Raw genomic sequence first — 17,957 nt, 5'->3', positions numbered from 1 at the left:
AGCACCTTGTTCGATGTTTTGCAAATAAAGACAGGTCGTTCTATGAACGAGGAATTATGAAGCTCACTGAAAGATGGCAAAAGGTTATCAAACAAATAAAAAAAGATTATCAAAACAGGCAATATATCATTGATTGATCTTTGTTCTTTATATAAATAAATGATCTTTGAAAAACATAGACAAAATACATCATGACTTTTCCAAAGACCTGATAGAACTACTATGCTTGGTGCTCGGTGGTTATTGTTCTCCAAGATTAAACGCTCATAGACTAGCTGGAATAATTAACCCATATAAAACAACTAGCAACACAAAAGTGTGTGTGTGCATATATGCATGAGTGCACAACCAATATCTAAGTATTGGCTGCACACTAAGTGTATAAGACTTCAGAGACAAGAAATTAGTTAGAAAAGGATTCATGGAAGGGGATAGAGCTTATGGAAGGTTTTGAGAGGTACATAGGATTTTATTAAGCAAAGGAAGAAGAGGAGAATGTTGATAAGGAAGAAAAAGGCATAAGAAATATTATGAATATTTTGACCAATACATGGTGGGCCAACATGTTCTAATGACAAGAACACGACTTTACAAGACTTTATGGTTAAATTTCGGTACTAGAATAGTTTAACTGAATTTTTTAATTAGCTCTCACTGCTTTCCCCAAAGTTGTCATCTTCTTGGAAACTTGTGAAAGCTCAGAGCCTTCCTGCCTCAACTGTGGGATCAGATTCAGGGCCATAGTGTAGGTGACAGTGGCTTGGGCAGAACCATCTGACTTTCAGGTGAGACTGCTAACCAACCAATGACTATGTCTAAAGGCCCAGCTGCCTTTGGTTGAGTTTCATAGTTAATGAAACATTATAGATTTCAGGACAGCTAACATAGGCACCTGGGTGTCCATGTAGACTTTCAATCTCGTAAGAGGTTGTCAATTCTTAATAGGTATTGAGAGTCTTTACTATGTACTTTAAGGAGTAGTAGCTCAAGTATTTATCACTAGAAATTCTAAACTGATAACTTCAGTCCTTCCAAGAATTTGAACTTAAAAACCTGAAAGATCTGAATATCGGATCTACAATGAGAAGTTAAAAAGACTATTTACACTGATTTCAGGGACCAGAGGGGAAGTAATTTGAGAAACTTGCAATTAAAAGGCACACAGAGTAACAGCAGGTTGTTTTCTATCCTCGTAGAAGACAGACTCACAAGAAATGGCAGAAACTGAAATAAATATTTAGTTTCCACTCGAGGAATTTACGAATAGGTTACTAAAAATATAAATAGCTTCAAGAAGAAAATGTAACGTCACGTGTTGGTTATCATATATGGAATAAATCCCCTTCGCAGAAATTGTGCGGATGTGATCTGAGCGACTTATAGGGTGCATGGAATTCTTTGATTCTAGGGTGGTTGTATGGGTACTTGGATTGAGGGGAGGGGAGGAGACCACTCTTGAAATTCACATCTTTGGGCTCACTCTCTTAAATCCTTCTTGGCCCAAGAGAATGCTCTATCCATAGCATGGTTCTGTTAATGTCTTTAGAAAAGTCTGCACTCAGAAGCGGAGAGCAAAGAGGAGAGTGGCCTCATATCTTAATTTGAAGTGGCAATAGCTCTCGTGGAAGTAAGGAATGGTTAAATGCTATTCTGCAACCAGGACTAGAGAGCATCAGATTATTGATTAAATGCACAGATGGTGCATTCTTAATGTCTGGGAAACACAGACTTCAGTGCCCGGCTTCTTGGGGATGGGAAAGATGTGGGTCGTCAGTACGCGGTTCTGATGTACTGTAAGGGAGGACCTCCTGTAGACATTGACTCCCAGACCAGTGGCAGCGGAGGGCTGCCTGGAAACCGGAAGTATGGGAACAGCTGCAGAGAGCAGACTCTTCAGGGAGTAGTTGACTGACAGCAATCAAGACTGGTGAGAAGCCAAGGGTAGCCATTGTGTAGTGAAGTATGGTCATGCTTCTTTTAATAACTACTCTTATTTTTAAACATTGACCAGGGTTTAGTGCTGACTTTCTTTTTTTATGATGCTTTTTTTTTTTCTAGCACTGACACTATTTCATGCTTGTAAAGAAAACTAGAAATTTTCATTACAAATAGCAAACAATTGCAGACCTGCTGTTGAAATCAAATAACCCAGAAATAGATCCAATTAAGTGAGCCTCTAGGTGGCATTTTTATTTTTTATTAAACTATGGATTATTTCATTAGTTTGTGTCGCTTAGTATTCAATGGTTAGTCACCCTCAAATTTAAAAGTTCTGTCTACTGCTTAAATTTTTTAAAAAGGTTAGAATGTTATATATTTATTTTTTAAATCTCATGTAGGAATAATCCTATGTATATTTATTGTTTCAATATTTGTCTTCCAGGTGCCCGGATTGCTGAGTATTCCCAACTGTATGACCAGATTGTATTCAGAGAGACTCCCTTTAAGATTCAGAAGGACAGCTGGGCCAGCCCTCAAGAATCTGCCAACCTCAGGTCTACGTTACCTTCCCAGGCCCAACATGGTAGCGAGGATTGGTTTTTGCATTCAACCTATAGTAATGGAGAATTAGCAGATTTCTGTTCCCGACCAGAGCAAGACTCAAAGCCAAAATATCCCACATTAGAGATCAATCCAAAAAGTACTCCAAGACAATTGTCCACAGCTTGCTCCGTGCCTTCTCTTCAAACCTCCCACTCTCTGCTGGGCTCTATGCAGAGACACAGCGTGGTAGTCAGTCAACCTAACAAAGAGAACTCATGTCATGGCCATCTTTACAATTCTTTGGGTCGAAAAGGAATCAGTGCTAAATCTCAGCCTTATAACAGGTCCCAGTCATCTTCCTCAGTCTTGATAAACAAGTCCATGGAGTCCATCAACTACCCTAATGAAACGGGAAAGAAACAACTGCTGTCTTTACACAAAAGCCCAAGGTGTGAGAGTCCCCAGGATTTGCTGCTAGGTATAGGTGACTCATGTCAACAGGGCACTGAGAAATGCTCAGATCTCACTATCCAAGACTCACAGAAAGTTCTGGTAGTAAATAGAAATGTGCCCTTAAATGCCCAAATAGCTACGCAGAACTATTTTTCCAATTTCAAAGAGACGGAAGGAGATGAAGATGACTATGTAGAAATAAAGTCAGAAGAAGATGAGTCAGAATTGGAGCTTTCTCACAGTCGCAGAACGAAGTCTGACTCAAAGATCGTGGATGCCGACTTTTCTGATAATGTCTGCAGCAACAACACGTCTTACTCTTTGAATAGTCCATGCACTCCCAAAAAGCCAATAGGTGGCAAACTTGGGGTTTCACCCTACCTGACATCATACAACGATTCTGAGAAACTGAATGACTATCTCTGGAGGAGCCCATCTCCCAATCAGCAAAATATTGTCCAGAGTCTAAGGGAAAAATTTCAGTGTCTTAGTTCCAGCAGCTTTGCCTAAGGTTCTTAATAGTAGCTTCCTGAGTTAACTTCTTATTATGCTCATAAGTTACAGATACTGAGAGGTATTTTATATGTACCAGATTAAAATAATTTTGTAATAACCAGAGGTGTAAAATATACTTTCTTTTACAGCACAACTTTTTGAAACGGCTGGTGATCCAGCCAGGATTGTACTGTAGCCAATGTCAGCATCTGTGTTTTCTGATGCTGGCTGTCTTCATGTTTCATGTAAGTCAATCTTCCTTGAAAATTTCTAGGCATTTGTTTTTAACAAGATGGCCATGCTATTGTTTTCTCCATATCCTGACAGTAGTGCCCAGACTTTAAGAAATGCAATAATCCTCTCGTATTATTCAGAAGCCACAAGTAGTTTTATCCTAGGACTCAAAGGCAGCAAGGAGGCATTTCCACATGTTTTAAAAAAGGAAAGGAAACAGAAGCTATTTAAAGGATTATGCTTATTATATCTGGCATTTTTGTGCTATCTATGGCGAGACTCTAGAATAACTTAAGCTAAAGATGTCTAATTGGAATAGAGCATATGGTGTCCATTTTAGGGTTTCTTATGCTGGTATTCCTACATCAGTTCATTATAATGCAGAACTTGTGTAACTATTGGAAATCAGAATGTAACAAGACCAATTTTCTATAAGGCAAAATCTTTACTTGGATTCCTGGACAATGCCTGGAGAATGAGCAGCTCATTGTGTTTATTTTAAGATTTCTGGGGTTAAATGAATGATTCTCTCAATGCGTTCAAGAAAACCAAGGGCAAGAAGACACAAATTGACTTCAGTATTAGAAAAGATGGATTACATCTGGGAACAGCTTGATTAGTGCCTCATAGTTCAGTTGTGGGGAAGAAGATAGAACCCTTCTTACTGTTGTTTGTGCCTGTCTCTAATCAACACGAAGTAAACCACAAGCTAAAATGAAACGAAGCACTTTAAAGTTACCCTTCCCAGGGCAGTTTTTCATATGAACTTCCATGAGTTTTGTACCCAGCCAAATGACCTGATCCTAGCTTGGAGGATTTCTTCAACTGCAATGAAATTTATTTGCTAAACCAAATGTAACATGGGGCCTTATTGCATTGTTTTCCAGCATATAAAAGAACAGAATTTTTGGTTAATAAGCTCTGACTAATAACATCTTTTATGTTGTCTTTGTGGTTTTTAAATCATTTATTGTGACATGTTGTCCAAATACAACTCTTGATGAAAGGAAGCTGAAAAACAAAAGCAAAAATACCTTATGATTAGAAAGCGAAAGAGAAAAATGAAGGTGGATTTGTTGCAACAAGAATATTTCTCAAACAGTAACATTTGTATTCTCATTTTAAGCGGTTTTACGTTTTGTGGCCCCTCCCCAACCCTCTGAGTTTTCATTTTAAAAGATGTGATAATATGTGTAGGGTAAAGAGATCTGGGCTTCTCATTTAAAGGTGAGCAATGATATTGATTTGCATCAGTGACATCTTACCATAATTCTTTTCCTCTTTTTAAGTCCTATGCCTTTTTCCTCGCCATAAAACAAAACGTGACCATCCTTATAGTACAAACACATACCTAAGGCACTCATTTTTCTTTTGAAATAACAAAAAATAACCCAAGTTTCCTGCTTCTCTATACTATTCTTTCTTCTGGTAGCTTATTAAACAAAGTCCATATTTAATAGCCTGGTTCTGGAAACAGTTCTTCTTTTGTTGCCTTTCTTTAAGCATGATATGAGTTTTCAAGATTATGCAGTATCAGAAAAGATAAGTACCATAAGAAGGTTACGTTCTTAGACTTACTAGAGGTATTTGTGTTTGCAAAACAAAGTTACCTGACTCTTCTTGTCCCAAGAATGCAGTCTTGCAATTTTTGCGTTTTAGTTTCTATGACCCAGATTCTGTGTTGTCCATAATACTGTGGTGTCTTACTCTCAGAATGATTAATTCTTCACACCAATGTCTTGTTGACAGCTTTGATGTCACCTGTAGGAATACACCCTGCTGCACGAAGGTGGATATCTTACTGTATAAAATGTCCATGTGGTCGTCTTTAGGTTCTAGAACAAATCCTTAGTTTTACAGATCACTTCTGTCAGCACAGATGCAGATTTTGAGAGCTTTGTGTATATATATAATCATGTTTGTATTTTTCCTCAATGTTATCAATTTAGTGCTTTTGTTTAAAATAGTTTCTTTTGAAGGTGGGGTAGGGATGTATATAACTGAGGAAAAAAGGGTAGATGTACTTTAAAGTATATCACGTTCTTTTTAGGTCTCTGTACTGAAGGTTCAATTTTTTTTTTTATGAGTTCACTTTTCACCTACTCTATTCTTTGTGCAAAAAAAAATGCATCTAGGAAAACATAGTTTAAATATTGTATATAAGATAATGAAAGTTAGTAATGCTCATTATTTAATAAAAGTTTGTAAAGTACAAAGTAAATTACAGTGTGAATTAATGTGTTTATTCTAGAAAGGTCAAGCTTTTTCCAAACTACATTTAGTTATAATACTTTGTCTTGCCTTCTGAGCCATGAAGAAAATTATTCAGGGTAATGATGATATACCCTGTCTGTGACAGACCATTTTCTGTATGTTTGGATTACTTTTGAAATATTGAATTTAATGTCTGGGATGGCATTTGTTTTCTTCCTAGGTGGCTAAGCTAGATCTATCACTAGATTATCTTTTCTTTTTCTTTTTTTTTTTTTACTTTGTCGTAATAAGACATCCTTTTAACTATTTCATTATTGAATAAAAAAATTAACGTAAAAGTGTTTTGGCAAAAATTAAGGGTTTTTTTCCATATAACTTCATATTCTAAATTTGGTAGACAAATAATTTTACAATGAACAAAAGCATGTTAATATAAATTCATAGTTATGGACACTTTCAAAAGCAATTCTATTTCCAAATATAAGCATAACACGCTATTCCAGTATAATGAAAATATACATTGCCTAGTTTTCCTCATACAGAGGAAGATGGCTTTTAAATTTTTCTTTAGAGTGTTTCAGAGTAGAACTCTCTACTCTAACTTCACACTGAGGAGCCATCAGATTTACCATATCTTACTCTTCCACCTTAAGGTTGAAAATAAATGGGAGTTTTTTATAAGTCATAAGAGTTCAATTTAGTAAAGTGGATGACAGTAGGAAAAAATCATGCCCTGTGTAAATTCTATACATAAATTATAATTCTAGGGGGAAAAAAGACCTTAAAAAGCAGGTTTGTAATGAGCTATAAATAAGAGCTGTTAAACATGGATATTTAATAACATTTGTCTATTAAGTTTTGTTGAAAAATTTTTTTTTAATTTCTATTTAAAGAGCAAATGTTAAAAATACTTCAAGAGCTCTCATATCCTCTACATTGAATAACTTCCTCTATCACATAATTTCCTGTCCGGACACTGGTAACTACACTCAATTCTAACAGCCAGAAGGGATTACAATAAAAGAAACGGCTTCAACTTTTTTTGCGAATTTACACGTCTATATGTCTTTAACTAAACGTTGTCCTGTGGATAAGACCTGGAGATTTCTTATGCATGCTTTTTCAATGTTTTTTTGTATTAAAAAAATGTATGAATACATAAGCATTCTTTCACATTTTTCTTTCCTTACAAGTAGTTCAGAGCATGAGACACCAAGATAATGTTGAATTCTAGTCATCTAAAAGGTTAATAAATGCAAAATGTTATTGTACAATCAATCCATATAACTAAATTAATAGAATTTGGGATGTTTGGTTTATAGTATATTTGAAAACTCTTTTATAGGAGGTCAAATGTTTCTTTTTTAGAAGAATATTCTAAAATTTAGCCTGTGTCTCATTTGACCCCTTGAGGTGGAAATGTTTTTACCAGCTCTGCATACAGTGCTTGACTATTTGAGGTGTTCAATACAGTAAATATTTAATGACTATTAACTAGGTAGAGTCAAAAACTGGTTTGAGCCCAAAGCATGAAAAAAAAATAAAACACATTCAAATCAGAGATATAAAGGAGGGAAGTAAGAACAATAGCGATTAAGTTGCCTTTTAAAATTCACAGCACCGCCCTCAGAAATCTAATGTCATTGACTACTTTTAAAGTTCAGATTCAGTAGATCAGCGAAAAGACTCTATGCCTCTTTTCCATCCCTTGGCTGATAACATTCCAGAGGAACTTACTCTGAGTGAGGTTTCCAGTAAATTCTTCAACTAAGAGTCAACATGGTCATACAAGAACTGCTCTGAAAGGTTGTTTAGACCAAATGCCTTTCCCAATAACTGGATTTGATGGAGGAGGGAGGGCATAGAGCAGCCTACTGTGCAGCTGTGGGGTTGAAGTCAGGTGAGGTAGAAGGAAAGGCCCAGAATGCTGAGACTTTTTTATGTCAAAAGACAAACTTGCCTACTTTACAATTGGGTGCATGCCCATGGTCAAAGTCCTCTTGATGCATCTATGAAAAACAACAAAGTTTGATTTTCCTGACAATGGCTTATTCACAATGCATCATACAATAGGAAAGTCGAGAAGAGTCCCACATCGTTAGTTCTAAAACCATGTTTATTCAGCTCACCGTAAAGGAACAGAGCTTGGATAATAAGCAAATCACCTGCTCTAGGAGACAAATACAAGCCCCCAAATGACCTACTGTTTGTATGGCAATGTATGGCTCTCCATGTAGTTCTCATCATAGCCATCACAAGCCCATGCGGTAAGCAGGTTCCTTTTTCTACACACCAGTTAAATCAGAGGCCAAAAATATGTGACCCAGAGGGTGAATCTGGCCTCCGCAATTTTAAAAAGGTTTAACATAAAAATCCAAATTTCCAGATCCTTTAAAAGAAAAATTGGATCTGGCCTGTTTGGGCCAGGACTATGGCAAGGTGACTCTGAGCCCTGAGGAGGGAAGCGAAAGGTGACAAATCACCCTAAAAGGTGGTGACTTGCTTTAACCTTTGGGGAGACTGCCTTTGTTCAATTAAATGAGAATGTAAGTTGGTATACATTTTTCAGAAATGAGCTTGGTACTCCTTTCTGAGAGACCGGTTTCCTCATCCATCGAAGACTAGAACTCCCGTGGAAGAGTGATCTGCCCTGACCCTTGAAAAGTCCAAGGGTCCTTGCTACACTTTTAACCTTTCTGATACTATGGGGTCTGTCTTTTTGGCATCTGGACTACTTCAATCCTCCTGCTTTGTATCCCTGATATCCTGGGCCACATCCCAGGACACATGCCCCTCTCAGCATCTTTCCTGGCTCACATCCCCTGTCCTGCTTTCTTTTCCCTAAACCACCTCTCACTTCTGCTGATCCTCTCCCATTTCTTCCCTGTGTGCTCTGGATCACCTGAAGACCCATGCTTAAACTCCTCTACAGCTTCATCTTTTTAATTAAGTAGTCCCTTTTTTAAACTAAAATTTAGCCCATCCTTGAGGATGTTTCTCTAAGGCTCTCTTAAGGGGAGGCTGGCTATTCATTCTCCTACAAGTCAACACCTCAAGTTTAGAGGTGGAGTCAGCACTCTCTTTCACTTCAGACTTTTGCTCATGACGTTCCTCCTAACTCAGAACGCTCATCTCTGGCAACTGTCCTTCCCTTATCCTGACTCCTAAGTATGTATTACCTTCAATACATAAAGCTTTCAGGAAGCTTTTTATGACTCTCCAGGTCTAGGAAGATGCCTTTCCTTGGTACTCTTATAAGACTCGGAACCATCATACTCTTAACTTTCCATTAACATGCCTGTTAATGTGTTCTGCTGTACAATTCTGCACAGTAAACTCTGTGTGACCTGGGCCTACTGTCTGTTCACAGTTGATTCCTTAGCTACATGCTTAGCATAGGCCCTGGTATACAGCAAATGCGCGCACTCGCTCTGTCTCTCACTCTCTCTCTCTCTCTCTTTCTCTCTTGTTCACCAAAATAAGACCTAACTGTAAAATAAGCCCTAGCATGATTTTTCAGCGTGCTTGTAATATATGCCGTACCCCAAACATGAGACCCAGTTAAGATCATCAGCCAGACATGACTGTTTGAATAAATGTAAATTTTTGTACATAAATAAATGAATGTACATTGTTGGAGCAAAAATTAATATAAGACCTGGTCTTATTTTCAGGGAAACACACACACACATATATGTATATATATATGTGTGTGTATATATATATATACACACACATATATATATATATACACACATATATATATATGTAAAATTTTAACCTCAGATTACCTATTCCTTATACTGAAAACAAACTTTTTGTGATTTATGTCCAAATTTATCTCAATTATAGAATATACATACCATACAATTGACCCATTTAAAGGGTACGATTTAATGATTTTTAGAATATTCAGATTTGTTGTGAATCGTCATCACAATTAACTTTAGAAGGTTTTCATCACCTCAGAAAGCAACCCTGTACCCATCAGCCATCACCTCCCAATTTCCACATCTCCCCCACCCCCAGCCATAAGCAACCATTAATGTATTTTCTGTCTCTACAGAGTTGCCTATTCTGGATATTTCCTATAAAGGGATTATACAATGTGCTTCTCCACAGTCTGTTTAAACACCACTATTGTCAGCACTGGTCAGGTGAACTGGCAAATTGTCACTACTGTGGTGGAGTTACTATTGGAAATTCCTGAGGGCAGGAACTGGATTCGTTTTTTTGTGGGGTTTTTTTGTTTTTTGGTTTTTTTTAAGACTGTCTTTTTAGAGCAGTTTTAGGTTCACAGCAAAATTAAGACGAAGGTATAAAAATTTCCCGTATACCCCTATGGACTAGGTGATTGCCATCTTTGTGACCAGTGGTCTGTATTCAGTAGTGTCCAATGAATGTTAAATGAATGATCCACAACTTATAATAAGACAAATAAGCCTCCACGGGTTTTTATGACTTGCCCAAGGTCGTCACAGCAGTAGGCGAATTAATCATTCAAATCTCCTTTCCCATATTGATATGATTATATTAGGCATTATTTCTGTGACTTTGTTTCCTCCAATGTAAAATGCTGGTAATACCTACCTCACAGGGTTGTGGAAATGTTAGCTATTCCTATCCCAAAATAGTCATCACGTGTGGGATGTGGCAAGCATCCCGCAATGAAAAATACAATAGCATAAGATTACGAACACGAGGCAACTCCCAGCTCTGCCACAAACTCAGCTGACCTCTCTGGACTCGTCTCCTGAGGTTGAAAATCAGGACAATGCTCATTACATTTTTTTAGGACTAAATAAAGTGTCTGTCCAGGACCTAGTACAGCGCTTAGCTGGTGGAAAACCCGTGTTGATAATTTGGACTAGTTTTATCTCTACTTTACTTGGGAATTATAATCCTGATAAGATGATAAACAAAATATCGGTACTCTGTTTTAACAGGTGAGGCAGCTATGGTTCACAGATATTCAGTAATTTGCCTAAAGCTTACAAAGTCAGCATTTGAACTCCAAGGCCCCCCTCTCTTCACTGTCAGGCCACTTGGGGCCTAACCCAAGCCTGACACACATGAGCGAGCCCTTCCAGGAAGCAAACTGCCTCCTGAGGGCAGGGCGGCATCAGCATCCTGCTCAGAGCAAGGACGTGCCGGCTCAGGGCAGGGCCTGCGCCACCCTGATGGCCCACCCTCCTGATTTTTATTGCAAGCCACATTTCGAATACTGATGCAAGTGCCAAAACGCCCGCCCGTGGCGTCCCGGCGGCCCCTCCAAGCGGCCCCCGCCCTCCCATCCTCACGGCCTCTGGGTGCAGTGCCCCCTAGGGGCTTCTGGTCCCGCTGAGGAGGAGGAGGAGACGGGTCCTTCCTGCCACTGGCGGGTTACCGGCTGGACCCGGTGCTGCTGCTCGGCGCCCGCGCCGCCCCCCCCTCCGCCCCCGCCTCCGGGGAGGAACTTGCCGCCGCCTCGCCTCCGGGTCCTGCAGCCGCATCTCCGCGTGGCGGGAGGACCTGCCAACCCTCGCTCGCGCCGCCTCGCCGCGCCGCGCCGCCCGCACCATGAGCGCGCGCCTGCCGCTCTTCCTGCGCCAGCTCCGCTGCCCGCCGCAGCCCGCGGGCCCGCCGCGCCGCCTCCGAGTGCCCTGTCGCGCCAGCAGCGGCGGGGGCGGCCGATGTGGCGGCGGCGAGGGCCTGCTAGGGCAAAGGCGGCAGCAGAACGCCCAGGCCAGGAGCAGCCGCGGCCCGGGCAGCCAGGCACCCCCTGCGCGAAACTCGATCGTCAGGTGAGTGTCCGGCGCTCGCCGCCGTCCGGGGCCCCAGAGGCGGCGGCCGGGGACCCAGAAGGTGGGGCGGCCGGAGCGCTCATGTCTCGGCGGGGCTCCGGGGGGCTCCATGGAGGGTTTTGCAGGGGGCAGGGCCGCGAGTGCTTGGTGCCAACTTGCTAGGGGCGCTGGTGGGTTGGGAGGGAGGGGGGCGCGGGCACCGGGAGGACGCGCCGGGGCATCCCCGAGCTAGGGGACCCCAGCAGGCGCTGCGGAGCGCGGCATGCACGCGCACGTGCGCCCTGGCCGCGGGCTGTGTTGCCACCGCGCGGGGCGCGGCCTGGGCAGGAAAGGGCGGTGCGGGGGAGGGGGGGGGGAAAGGGTCGGGATCATGGATGCGGACGTGGACGCGGACACGGTGCGATCCGCGAGGTGCGGGGACGCGGCCCGTCCCAGGCCTGGCGCCTTCCTGCGTTGTGCTCCGCGTCCGGAACGCCGGCGGTCGGCGGCTCGCGGCGGGGTGAAGTTTGCCCTCTCCCGAGACGCCGCCGCCGCCTTGTGCGAGCGAGCGAGCGTGCTTTGGCGTTCCACCATCTCCTTCTGGACAAGTGAACGTGGAGCCCGGCCTACCCGAGCATAAGGAGGGCGCGGCCTGAGGGGCGCGGCGGACTCGTTGCCGGCATCGCTGCTCGGTGGGCCAGGAATCCCCTGCGCAGCTGTGTTCCAAAAATGCTCTCCCGACCCACAGGCGAACCGTGGGAGACTGGGACCGGGTCTGCCTTCCCCGGACCCCGCCTGAGATGCCTTGTGCGTCCGTCCCCTCCCCCAGCACGCCTGCAGCCCTCATGCCCCTCAGTGGGAGAGAGTGGAGGAACAGCCTTGTCAGGCCCTTGCTGGAGAAGTGTGTTAATGGGTGTGGGTGGGTGTGTGTCCTCCTAGACAATGTGGAGTGAAGCGCTCAGACATGTCTGGAGGTGGCTGGAAAGCCCGTGCCTGCCTCCCCGCACCGAACTAGGATTCCTAGTTCCATGTCACTGGGCAAGCTGTTCCACCTCCATCCGTTCACATCTCTCCTTTTTCCTTTTATTCTTCATTCTAGAAGTAGTTGCCTTTGCCCTCTGTTCCCAAGGCTCTTTATGATGTGACCGATGACTCTTAAGGAGCCCCCTGTTTAGTTTACCTGGTCATCTTTCTGAACGTTGTAGTTACCTTAGGTTTCTTCAGGTCATTAGATTTTAACCAGTTTACAGCTGAGGTCATCTTGATGGGTGAGGGTGTGAAGCCAGTATGGGAGGCACAACCATCACCCCCCATCACCCTGTTTTATTTTCTGGGTAGCTCTTAGCACTACTCGAAACTTTCTCTTTTGTTTGTTTGTTTGTTTAAATTGGGGAACTGTGTTTTTCCAGGACCCATCAGCTCCAAGTGAACTTGTTTCAATCTAGTTGTGGAGGGCACAACTCAGTGGCCCATGTGGGGATCGAACTGGCAACCTTGGTGTTATGAGCACTGCGCTCTAACTGAGCTAACTGGCCTACTTGTAACTACAAGTAACTGAGCTAATTGAAACTTTCTTGTTTATGTATTACCCGTCTCCTCCACTTAGAATGAAAGCACTTTGGGGTCAGGGACTTTTTCTCTCTTGTTCACTGCTAGTTTCTTCCTAGTGGAGAGTGCCTGGTTTAGGGAAGGGACCCATGGCATGGTTGGTGATTGAAGGACAAAATTTGGGGTAATTGCTGGGTTTTATTCATGCATGTTCTTTCATTTAAAGCCATGACTAATTTAGAGATGAGAATGGTCAGTAGGGGGCCTGAGTTAGGATCCTGTTAGGGTCCCTCACTACAGTGGAGGAAATGATACTGTGTCTCCTGCAAAGCGTTTTCGAAAGGGTTACATGAGAGAACATAAACTGCATAGTCCAGGAACTGGCACGTACTATTGCCCTCAACAAATGTTGGCTATTGTTTTTATTTATTTTTTACAGCATTTTAAGCCAGGGGTTGGCAAACATTTTCTGTAAAGGACTAACCAGCAAATATTTTAGGTTTTGCAAGCCAAAAGGCAAAAATAGAAGATACTGTGTAGGTACTTTTATGTGAGAAAAAACAAATTTTTACAATTTTTATTGGTGAAATTCAAAATTTTATTTATGGACACTGACATTTGAATTTCTTATATTCACATGCCACAAAATATTATTTTGATATTTTTTAAACCATTTAAAATGTAAAAGCGGGCCGGCTGTGTGGCGCGATGGTTAAGAACTGGCTTGGGATGCCAGAGGGCCCCGGTTCGGATCCCACATATGAGGGCCAGTGACACTGCCCTCCACAGCTAAGATGCTGAACAACAGCTCAACCTGGAGCTGGGCTGCTGTCAGTTGCTGGCGACGGCGTACGCTGCAGCCCCTGTGGCAGTGGGTTGCCATGGGCTACCGTGTGTAGCCAGCAGCCAGCGTGAGCGGCCAGCAGCCAGCGTGAGCGGCCAGCAGCCACAGTGAGCGGCCGTCCAGAAGCCGGCGACTGATCTGCCTCGCCAGGGAAGAGCGCAATGATGGTGCCAACTTGGGCCAGTGAAGCAACGTCCTCCACAACTAGATTGAAGAACGAAAGGACAGCAACTTGTCTGTTCCCCTTCCCCCAATTCCCCAACACTGTTCCCATCCCCCCAATTCCCCAATAAAAATCTTTAAAAAAAAAATTTTAAATAAATAAAATGTAAAAGCCATTTTTAGCTGGTGGGCTATAGTTTGTCAGCTCCCCTTCTCAACTAGAAGAAGCAAGTGTTGAACAATATGAGATGTGATCAAAATATACAGTGAATGTTTAAATTTAAAAAAATTATTACACTGCCATTAACCCCCTCAGAGTACTCCCCCTTGCTTTAAACACACTTATCCCATTGTTCTTGCCCCTTTCCGAAGCAGTTCTAGAAGTCCTCTTTCGTGTCTTTATTTCAGTCTCCATCATGACAGTGCTCTGTGGCACACATCGCTTCTGATACGGCAATTTCTGTCAAATAAAAACATTACGGTGTGTCCTCATCCACCTTATTCACTGGATCTGACACCATGCAACTGCTGGCTCTTCCCCAAAGTCAAAATGACCATGAAAGGAAAATGTTTTGAATCAATTCTGGACATCGAGGTAGCCAAGACAGTGCAACTAAAGACAGTCAACGAAAGAGGACTTCCAGAACTGCTTCAGCCAGTGGCAAGAACGATGGGATGAGTGTTCAAAGCGAGGCGGATTAATGGCAATGTGTCTTTTACTGTAATACATTTTTTTTTAAATTTAAACATTCACCATATTTTTTGTCATACCTCATATATTACTGTTTCATAGGATTATGGTTACGAGACAGGCACCTTGCTTTGCAATATGACTCTACCACTTAATAGCTATGAGAGTTTGGGCAAGCTGTTTGATCTCAGTTCTTTCTATACAAAATTGAAACCATAATGTCACCTGCTTTATAAGGTTGTTGTGGCTATTACTCTACTCTAGTGATTCTTTGAAGCACATTTTTAATATCTCCAAACTGGTATTTATCTTTCAATTGATTGTGTTTTTAAGTCGTTGCTGGCCAGCTGTCAGTCACAGCATACTGGTCATTGCCGTTACCTGTGGGAACTTGGCCTTAGCTCTGCACATCGTTGTACCTTTTTGACATATGTGCATCATCTAACAAACTTTTCTCCGATATATTCCCCCAAGACTTGGAAGAAAAGGGGAAGTGGGCCTAGCTTAAAAGTTGCCTGGAACAGATGTGCCGGTACCTATGTACGTGAGCTATGGATTTATTTCATGGACAGGCATAAGAAAACGTAAATAATAAGCTCATCAGAAGCATAGTGACCTGAAATTTCTGGTAGTGACCATAATCCCTAATGTTTCCTTTATGTGGGGAAAGAAAACTGACATCAAAGACTCTGAGTCAAAATAGTTACTCAGGGCCGGCCGAGTGTCACGATGGTTAAGAACTGGCTTGGGATGCCAGAGGGCCCCGGTTTGGATCCCACATATGAGGGCCAGTGACACTGCCCTCTACAGCTAAGATGCTGAACAACAACTCAACCTGGAGCTGGGCTGCTGTGAGTCACCACCGGTGTAGGCTGCAGCCCCTGTGGCAGGGGGTTGCCATGGGCTACTGTGTGTAGCCAGCAGCCAGCGTGAGCGGCAGCAGCCTCAGTAAGCAGCTGTCCAGAAGCTGGAGACTGATCTGCCTCGCCCAGGAAGAGTGCAATGATGGTGCCAACTTGGGCCAGTGAAGCAACGTCCTCCACAACTAGACTGAAGACCAAAACGACAGCAACTTGTCTGTTCCCGTTCCCCAATCCCCCAGCACTGTTCCCATCCCACCAATTCCCCAATAAAAATCTTTAAAAAAAAAAAAAAAGTTACTCAGAAGAGTCAGATCCTGAATGTGAAGAAGTTTTAGGAATATCTCAATCCAATCAATTTTTTTTGGTGTGTTTTCCTTTTCATGTCATATGAATGTTTTATGACAAAAAGTCCATCTAAATAGGTCTAAAAAATTTTTTAATACACTATGTTAAGAAAAGGTTGTACCACAGTTTAATTGGCAGTATTTTTTCTTTCATAGTGGTTTATAAAACAATGGTATGTCATTTATTCTCTATCTTAAATTGGGTATAACATAATAAATAAGATTAAGCTCCTAGCTCAGGCCTGTGTATAAAGTAGGAAACAGGTGAGTCTGCTTTAACAAAATACCCCAAAATAACTGAGGACTTGATTGTCCAGAGGTAAACAGTCCAGGGAAGATTCTATGATATCTCCTCACTACCCCAGGTCTGGTAAAAGGCAGCTGCTCAGGTCTCCCAGCCAGCAAGCGGGAAAGGGGGCTGGGTTGCTGGTGCACCTCCCTCTCAGCTGCACATTGCTCATCCTCACAGCCTGTTGGTCAGAGGTTAGTCATGTGACCTCATCCAACTATGGGCAAGACTTGGAAATGTGCTCTCTAGCTGGGTGGCCACATGGAGCTAAAACTCAGAATGAGGAAAATGCATGGAAGTATTCATAGGAAGTACCCAGTAATGTAAGCCATCATATCAGCTTTATCATTACTACTGTTACTATTATGTAAAATGTATCCAGTAATTGCCAGTGCAGTGGTTTATTAGATGCTCCACCATGTTTCCAGCCTGCACTATTTCTTGGAATACTGATGGCTATCTTTGGAAGAGACTGTTTTGGAAATCTTCACTGTATTTATTCACTGGTACCCCTTTTGCCTTTGAAAAACTTGAGAAATTGAAATGTAGAGTATTATTATTAATAAATAGGCTCAGCATTCAGGGATGTGCTTAAACTAGTAGTTTTTGATAATGTTATCAGCTACTGCCTCCCAGACTCTGGCATGGCCACAGCTACCTGCAAGAGAGACTGAGAAATGTAGTCATTACTCTGGAAGCCTTATGTCCATCTAACACACATTACAGACGGTCCCTGACTTAAAGTGCCTCCCTGAACTAGACAGAAACAAGGACTCCACTTGGCCCAATTAGCAGTCATGAAGGCAAGAAACAGCACCAACACATAGCCCTCGGTCACACGATTACCAGATTTTAGTGCTCCTTTTTAAGGTGATTTGTAAACTTTCATGTATAGTCTCATTTATTCAGCACAATAATGCAGTAATTTCACTGGGAATTAAGTTGCTTTAGCCCAAGTGTTTAAAAGCAAAACAAAAATTTTCGCAGGTTACATACAGTTGCATGGCCACCTGTTGTGTCTTCTGGCCAAGTGGACAGTAGAAAGGCTCATCCTGGTTTAGTTTTGAAGCCCTTAAACAGTTTCTGGCACCCCTCTCTCCTCGTCCACCTACATCAGAGCAATACCTTCCAGTTACGCTCTTCATCTTCCTCTCTGAAAACCTGGAGAGGCTCACTCAGGTCTCTTTGCCCTTGGCAATTTATTTCTGATGGTATCTGGCTGGAACTTCACTTGCATTTTTTTTGAAAGCTGTTATGTGTGTGCAAGACCGTGTCGGAGACAGGAAACAAAATTTAAAGGTGGTTAAACACTGAAGGGTGGGCACTGCATAGGCTGAGCCTTTTGTCTGTTACCTTGGGAGGAAAAAGAGCCGACTTCATATGCAAGTGAGAAACATTTTGTGGGGATGGTAGTGAAGGCGATCTGGTAATCGGCTCATCCCAGAAGGCTGCCTGCAACAAGAGAGCCTGACTTACACCTTAGCTAGGTCTGCCCTGCCCTGGGCTGGCACCGCCGTGGTGCTAAGGTGGAGGTGGCCTCTCTGGTACTTTCAGGAGGTCCAGATGCAGAGTGC

General features: G+C 42.5%; 2 protein-coding genes across 6 annotated transcripts in view; both read left to right on the top strand.

Moving 5' to 3' along the window:
• PLEKHG1 (pleckstrin homology and RhoGEF domain containing G1) overlaps nucleotides 1-5,887 on the top strand; it is a 231,116-nt gene extending 225,229 nt beyond the window's left edge. For all 5 annotated transcript variants that reach the window (XM_019638946.1, XM_019638947.1, XM_019638945.1 and 2 more), the window contains one exon: nucleotides 2,384-5,887. In XM_019638946.1, the coding sequence (XP_019494491.1) occupies nucleotides 2,384-3,447 (1,064 nt within the window). In that variant the 3' untranslated portion in view covers nucleotides 3,448-5,887. The remainder of the gene's footprint in view (nucleotides 1-2,383) is intronic.
• Nucleotides 5,888-11,263: 5,376 nt separating this feature from the next.
• The window catches only part of MTHFD1L (methylenetetrahydrofolate dehydrogenase (NADP+ dependent) 1 like), a 193,336-nt gene continuing 186,642 nt past the window's right edge, over nucleotides 11,264-17,957 (top strand). Inside the window, exon 1 of the mRNA XM_019638958.1 lies at nucleotides 11,264-11,663. Within this exon, the coding sequence (XP_019494503.1) occupies nucleotides 11,440-11,663 (224 nt within the window). The 5' untranslated portion in view covers nucleotides 11,264-11,439. The remainder of the gene's footprint in view (nucleotides 11,664-17,957) is intronic.

Source organism: Hipposideros armiger, unplaced genomic scaffold, assembly GCF_001890085.2.
Source record: "Hipposideros armiger isolate ML-2016 unplaced genomic scaffold, ASM189008v1 scaffold_41, whole genome shotgun sequence".
Classification (NCBI taxonomy): Eukaryota; Metazoa; Chordata; class Mammalia; order Chiroptera; family Hipposideridae; genus Hipposideros; species Hipposideros armiger.
Note: the sequence above shows the minus strand (reverse complement) of the source record. Positions and strands in the feature narration are given on the sequence as shown.